The sequence below is a fragment of the Cajanus cajan genome, chromosome 3 (assembly GCF_000230855.2).
Source record: "Cajanus cajan strain Asha chromosome 3, NIPB_CcT2T_4, whole genome shotgun sequence".
NCBI classification, from domain to species: Eukaryota; Viridiplantae; Streptophyta; class Magnoliopsida; order Fabales; family Fabaceae; genus Cajanus; species Cajanus cajan.
In genome coordinates this window covers 19,577,338-19,585,091 of record NC_138519.1, presented here as the reverse complement: position 1 = coordinate 19,585,091, position 7,754 = coordinate 19,577,338, and the positions used below count along the sequence as shown (strand labels likewise).

Sequence of the window (7,754 nt, the reverse complement as noted above, 5' to 3'; positions counted from 1 at the left end):
ATTTAGTTTTACAGTAAATTTAATATTTGTTAATTATTAAATTTTAATGTTGTTTGATAAATGTTACTATTTAAGTGATGTGATATTTAATAATGCAACAGTTTAGAATAAAAATTTATATAATAACATACACAAAATATTTTTGTTTGTATTTATTTTAATGAATGATTGATATTTATTTTATTAATAAATATTATTTGTATGTATTTTTTTAGTTGTTTGATCTCTAATATCATTTCATTAAATGTTACATTATTTAACTATGAATAGCATTGAAATTTAACGATTAATAGATATTAATTTGACGAGATAATTAAAATTTCATATTTTAAAATTAGAAGAACTAAATATCTCTATTTTAAAATATAAGAACCAAAATTGCGAATAAATGAAAATAGAGAAACTAAAAATATAATTTAACTTACAAAATATATAGCCAATGCATACTCTATGAATAATTCTTCTTTTTATTTTATCATAAATATAATTTATGCATGCACAAAACTATCAACCAAATAGAGAAAGACTAGTTTGTACTCATAAAATGTGACTTCTGTTTATCAAGAATTATTTTTTAGCATTATGGGAATAAATCACCTTATTAATGTCACTATACCTTTTTACACTATAAGTATATATTAAATGTATTATTTTATATGAATCATTATAGTGAATTTAGTAGTGTGAAAACTTATTATATGAAGACTTAGTTTCAATTTTCATTATCTTTATTGTAAAAAAAAAATATAAAAAAATATTTTCTATTTTCAAAACATTAAATATGTTTTACTTTTTCATATGATATATTCTTTATAAGATAAATAATTAGGAAGATCAAGAAGATTACAGGACGATATAATAGTACTCAAACATGTAGTCTAAAAAATATTTATTTTTGTGATTTTCTAAATTAATTTGAAGTACGGGACCAATATTCAATTTAAAATGTATGGTGGAGTGGTTTTTGAAGAGTAGAGAAACAAAAGCAAAACTTTAATTTGCTAAGCAGAGACCACAATGGAGTTTGGCAGCAATTCATGGAAACTTGAAGAGTCACAACTAAACAACAATTCAAAGCAAGACCTTTGTGGTTCTGCCATTGGAAGAACTGAACCCACCATGAAGGAGGAAGTGGAGAGATTTCATAAACTAGGTGTTAAACACGAAGTTGTGAAGACTGTTCTTGAGGCTCAAAACATGATGTTGGAAGCAAAAAGTAGAGATTCAAAAATTGACCAACGTGTTGGTGAACTCATTGAACAACAACAGGATCTTGTTAGCTTCAAAAAAGAATACGGCTCAACTGTGGTTACTTCAATAAACAGAAGGTAGAAAATGTAGAAAATAGTGTTTTTATTTTTTTCTTTCAATTTCTTTCTAAAATGTAATCACATATAGTTTTATTACCATTTCTTTTTTTACTTCCTGTAAAAATTAAAACAGAATATGTCCAAATCAATTGTAGATACTAGGTTAGCTATTAAAATTTGTCAATAGTTTCTAGAGTGATTTGATGAATTGGACTTGAGAAATCCTTTTGAGAAGGTATAGTCATTTAGTTAAGTTTTAACTAAATTTATGATGGCAAAGGAGCTATGTAGGTGTTTTTTAAATTGAGATCATTGACATCATTTAGGAGATAAAATATTTTGACTTATTTTTTGAAATTTTTTGTCTAAATCTCTTATCTCGTATTTTGAGAGAATATCTCATTTCAAAGAATTTTTACCTTAAAATTTTTGTCAATAATGTTTCCATCTTCAATGAATTATTGATGAAAAGTTTCAAGTATAATTGTTTTTGTATTTAGATTATGAAGTTGATCTTATAATACTATTCTTTCAAAGTACCAGTCATTCAGGATTATCCGTTGGAATGGAAGGAGTGGCTTGCATGATCTCCTTTTTCATTGATCATTATCATCACTTAACTCTCCCTCATTTACCTTGATGAGCACTATACATAAGACATTGATCTTAGAGGTTATCTCCCATGAATTTAAATTCTCTTTTCCATTCTTTAAAGTGTACACATAGAAAACAAAATTAAGAATCATAAAAAGAAAAACCATCATAAACTTTTCTTTTTAAAACTTAACTTGCATATAATCCTTCGATAAAAATATTTAACTATGATTCTCTTTTCTTTCTCTCAATTATTAATAAAACATATTTTAATAAAAACCACATATATCATATATATATATATAATACATTTTTAAAAATTAATCTCATCATTTATAAAAACTAAAAGTTAATAATTAAACGAAAATCTAAGCATATCTTGAAAATGAAAACTACTTTCAGAAGATGAAAATAACAAAATTGCATAGTCGCTGGTTGCCAAAATCACGATAAAAACGAATTATACAATCAAACACGTAGGCAATTAGCCTCGCCACTGTGTTGCTAGCTAATTAAATACTTGTTATATAAAAATTAATATTCAAAGACAAAACTAGGGAATGTGGGACTTTTCTGTCTTTTATAATATACTATAAAATTGCAATAAATTGTTGGCTCCTAATTTGTAAAACTCACAAGTGATTCATTTGTCTGATGGTTGATGTGGTTGGTCAACAGGGACAGAGAAATAGAACTTGTGTGGCCTGCTCTTCAACATCCAACACACCATTATGAACACATAGTTGACAGCATCCCAGACCCAGAACAAATTCATGAGCATTCCCTATTGTCTGAATGGTGTATCTACAAGGTGCCTACTACTTTATTGAAGGTGAAAGAGGTTTCCTACACTCCTCAATTGATCTCAATTGGCCCTATGCACCACAACAAACAAGAACTAAAGGAAATGCAAGAGCAGAAACACATATACTATTCTTCCTTTCAGGCACGCCTAGTGAACAAGAATGATTTAATGCACTACACATCCTTCCTTGAACATGAAGAGCAACACTTACGCCGTTGTTACCAAAAGAAATTCTCCAACATCAGCAAGGAGCAATTTGTGCACATGATACGGTTGGATGCAGTGTTCATCATGGAGCTGATTCTGCGAGAAGCAGAAAGGGAGAAACATAAGAATGACTATCTAGTAACTCAAAGATGTGTTAGCAAAAGCATCCAACGTGACTTGATGCTGCTTGAGAATCAGATTCCAATGACAGTGTTGGAAAAACTACATGAATATGATACTGTCCCAAGCAATGTCAAAAAACCCACCAGATTCATTGAGCTTGCCCATAACTACTTTATATCTTATTATCCTCATCAACAAAAAAGCATGTTTGAGCCATGCAAGTGGGAGAACAAGAACATACTACATTTCACTGACCTAATTAGAAATTCCTATCTCCCTAAGGAACTGAGAAGCCAGGCAAAACATTCTCAAGAGGAGTGTCTGCTAAGGACTGCCACAAAGTTGAATGAGGCTGGGATAAGCTTTGAGAAGGTTCATAATAGATGCTTACTTGACATAAAGTTTGAGAAGAAGAGATTCTTCAGCTGGTTTCTTTGCTTGGGTTGTTTGCCACGTTGCAAGTTGTTCAAAGCAAGGTTTCAAATCCCCCAGTTGAAAGTGGACCACACAACAGAATGTGTTCTTAGGAACCTAATAGCCTTTGAGCAGTGTCACTATCCTGAGGCGCCTTTCATTTGCAACTATGTTTTTCTAATTGACTCTCTTATTCACACCAAAGATGATGCAGAGTTGCTGGTTGAGAAAGAAGCTATTGTACATGAACTAGGGAGTGATCAAGAGTTAACGAATCTGGTTAATGGTCTTTGCAAACATGTAGTGACAGATTCAACATGCTACCACGAAATTATTGAAGATGTTAATGGACACTACAACAACAAGTGGAAGTGGGCAATGGGTACATTAAGGTGGGTTTACTTCCGTGATCCTTGGAGAAGCAGTTCTACTATAGTCGGGGTTGTTGTCCTAGTATTCACTATCTTCAACTTTTACCGTGTTAGTGATATGCTCTTTTAGTAAGGGCCCTCCCTACATTTAACACATGCTGGTGTTTTCTTTCCACTCTTCCATTTTGCTGGGATGATTCTACACAACAAGTTTGATGAATAATGCCTTTTGAGGCATAAAATTGATTTATGAGAAACTCAGGTCCATTATCAGTTCTGATTATCTTCACTTTTGCATCATACTATTTTTCAATTTTCAGAATAAGGTGTTGTACAGGTTCTCTAGTCTCAGCTTTTGATTTTGTCAATATTATCCATGTGAACCGACTGAAATCATCAAGGGCTGTCAAGAAATACTTGTGACCATGTACAGAGGAAACAAAAATAGGTCCCCATATATCAAAGTGTATTAATTCATAAGGCTTAGAAGCTCTACTTGGACTTAACCGAAAAGACAACTTTCTATGTTTGGCAAAATGACACACATCACAAGCAGAGTTTTCATTCGCAGTAATAAATGGAAATTGTTCATGAATGATTTGTAATCTAGAATGTGACAAATTTCCTAAACGAAAATTCCATAAGGCTTCTTGAGGTAAATGCTGCAATTCTGAAACTGAGGAGTTTGAGGCAAAAACATTCTTTGCTCCAACTACTAGGTGATACAGCCCTTCATGTCTTTCAGCCAAACCAATCATTCTCTTGGTTTTCTGCTCCTGAATCAAGCATTCAAAAGTAGTGAAAGTAACTATACAGTTCATGGAAGCACATAACTTTGTGACTGATAGCAAGTTGAGAGAAAAATCAGGAACATGAAGGACTTCACTAACACAAAAACCAGGAGAAAATGTTACAGTTCCAACATATTTTGCAAGTGAAAAATGACTATTGGGAAGCCTGACACTAACAGGTTCAATGGAATGATAATTATCAAAGTGCTGCAAAGAAGAGCATATGTGATGACTTGCTCCCAAATCAACAATCCAAGAGCCAACTTTGCAATTATTTACAGAGAAGGAAATGTGTTGTATACCTTTGTTTGGATTCTCAATAGGTGATTTACCATGAGGGGAGGCCAAGCTGACCTGGTTTGTGGAAATATTTGTTTGCTAGATAAGACTTAACTACTTCTCATATTGCTCTTGTGTGAACATAGGTGGCTCTGCCTTGATCTCTTCATTCATACTAGCATTCTCCTTGTACTCAAAAGCTTCACTAGCAGCATTGCTTGAGCCATTTCTCTGCCAATTTGGAGGATAACCATGCTTTTTGTAGCATGTCTCTATGGTGTGTCCTGATTTACGACAATATGTGCACATTTTATTTCCATTTTTGTTGTTTGTTCCTGCAGTATAGCTTCCTCTTCCTCTTCCTTGTGACTTTTTGTAATCAACAGAATTAATTAAGATCTTTGACTCATCATTGCTTATGAAACCAATTTGTCTTTCATGTTGAAGTATGTCATGGGCCCAGAGGAGAATATTCCTCTTCAGGCAGAAAATGATAAGTTAGTTATTGAGGAAGGACACGTGGCAGCCTTTCCAGAGAATGCTTTGCTCAGGAGGAGCACACGCACTAAGATGACCAACACTAGGCTGAGAGATTTCGTGCAAGGAAAGTAGGCTGGCAGTATAATAACAACTTTTGCCCTTTAGTGAGAGTAGTGTAGAATGATGAATTGTCTCTTTCTCTTCTCATCTGTATTTTTCTGATTTCTCTCTCTCACCTCATATTCTCTAATTCTGTACTCATCCTTTACTATTGGTACCTATTTGCTGATAGAAGAATACAATCACTGCCATTCCTTGCCTTTTCCTTTATTCTGATTTCTTTTCCATTTTAGTACTGTTACATTGGTGCTTTCATTCTGCTACATCAACTTTTCTGCAAATGGCTGAGAATACTCGCATGAAAGAGGTGACCTCAGATATTCGTGATTTGAAGAAAGTTGTAGAGCTGTTAGAGCAACGCGACAATGACTTTGCTGCCTTATTAGACACTCGAGATCAACAAACTGCTACCCGTTTGGATGGAATTGAAGCTGCTTTGGAGAAACTAAGACTTACTCTGGTTCATCAAGGACCTCATACTCCACCTCCTTTTAGCACGATTCGGCGCGAAAAAGGCCTTTGCTATACTTGTGATGAACGTTTTTCACCAAACCATAGGTGTCCTAACAAGCATTACATGATCCTGCAAGTTGATGAGGAGCAGTGCACCCATGAGGACAATGTGATTCAGACTGATTCTGTAGACAGCTTACCACAGGATGCAACTGATCATCATTTGTCTTTCAATGCTCTAAAAGGCAGTAGTGGAGTTGGTACCATTAAGTTCCAGGGTCGAATTAATGGTTGTCCAGTAAACATTTTATTGGACAGTGGCAGTTCTGATAATTTCTTGCAGCCACGGATTGCTCACTTTCTGAAATTACCAATCGAACCAGCCCCAAATTTCCAAGTGATGGTGGGAAATGGAAATTCAATGTCTGCTGAAGGCTTTATTTCTGACCTGCAAGTTGAGGTGCAAGGCTACACTCTCCAATTTCCTGTCTATTTTTTACCAGTAGCAGGAGCAGACTTGGTGCTAGGTGCAGCATGGTTGGCAACCTTAGGCCCTCATGTGGCTGATTACAGTGCTCTAGCCTTCAAATTTCTGCTAGATGGTAAGTTTATCACCTTATATGGTGAAAAACAGAACTTGCCTCAGCTAGCCCAGTTTCACCATATCAAAAGGCTCCATCAAACTCATGCCATTGCTGAAGTGTTTTCTATACAGCTACAAGAATCTGACAACAAGTCTGAATTCTGTGAGGAAATACCTCAAAATTTGGAACCTGCACTTGTTTTGTTGTTGCATACTTATAAGGAGGTTTTCACCAAACCCTCAGGTCTACCACCTCAACGGTTTCAGGATCATTCCATACCTTTAATAGAAGGCAGTAATCCTGTTAAGGTCAGACCGTATAGGTATGCTCACAGTCAAAAAGCTCAAATTGAAAAGATGGTTGCAGATATGCTCGCTGAAGGCATAATTACACCCAGCACTAGTCCTTTCTCCTCTCCAATCTTATTAGTCAAGAAGAAAGATGGATCATGGAGATTTTGCACTGATTATAGGGCCCTTAATACCATCACAGTTAAGGATAATTTTCCTATGCCAACTGTGGATGAATTACTTGATGAGCTTTTTGGTGCACAATTCTTTTCAAAGTTGGATTTGAGGTCCGGATATCATCAAATTCTTGTGAAGCCAGAGGACAAACACAAGACTACTTTCAGAACGCATCAAGGCCATTATGAATGGTTGGTGATGCCTTTTGGGCTTACCAATGCCCCTGCCACATTTCAACAACTAATGAATCGGGTGTTTCAGAAATTACTGAGAAAGTGTGTTCTTGTATTCTTTGATGATATCCTCGTGTATAGCCCCAACTGGTCCTCTCATCTCCAACATTTAGAAGCGGTTTTACAGCTTCTACAATCTCATGTTTTTTATGCAAAGTTGTCTAAGTGCACTTTTGCTACACAACAAGTAGATTATTTGGGCCATACTGTTTCTGCGAAAGGGGTTTCTATGGACAAAGCAAAGGTGCAGGCTATTTTAAACTGGCCAGAGCCAACAAATCTCAAATAGCTCAGAGGGTTCTTAGGCATCACAGGTTACTATAGACGGTTTATAAAGAATTATGTTGCTCTTGCTGAACCGTTAACAAACCTGCTCAAAAAAGATGCTTTTCATTGGTCTGACATTGCATCAAAGACCTTTCAGAGCTTGAGAGAAGCCATTACCACAGCTCCAGTGCTTGCCTTACCTAATTTTAATCAGCCTTTTATATTAGAAACTGATGCATCAGGGACTGGTATAGGC

General features: G+C 34.9%; 2 protein-coding genes across 2 annotated transcripts; both read left to right on the top strand.

Moving 5' to 3' along the window:
- Positions 1 to 624: 624 nt before the first annotated feature.
- LOC109788473 (UPF0481 protein At3g47200) lies at positions 625 to 5,318 on the top strand. Its single transcript, XM_020347203.3, has 2 exons — positions 625 to 1,328; positions 2,583 to 5,318. Exons 1-2 carry the CDS (start codon positions 1,018 to 1,020, stop codon positions 3,952 to 3,954), a joined length of 1,683 nt encoding a protein of 560 aa, XP_020202792.2. The 5' UTR covers positions 625 to 1,017; the 3' UTR covers positions 3,955 to 5,318.
- A 456-nt stretch (positions 5,319 to 5,774) lies between these two features.
- Positions 5,775 to 7,520, top strand: LOC145956127 (uncharacterized). Its single transcript, XM_083071691.1, has one exon. The coding sequence runs from the start codon at positions 5,775 to 5,777 to the stop codon at positions 7,518 to 7,520; it is 1,746 nt and encodes a 581-aa protein (XP_082927817.1).
- Positions 7,521 to 7,754: the final 234 nt, after the last annotated feature.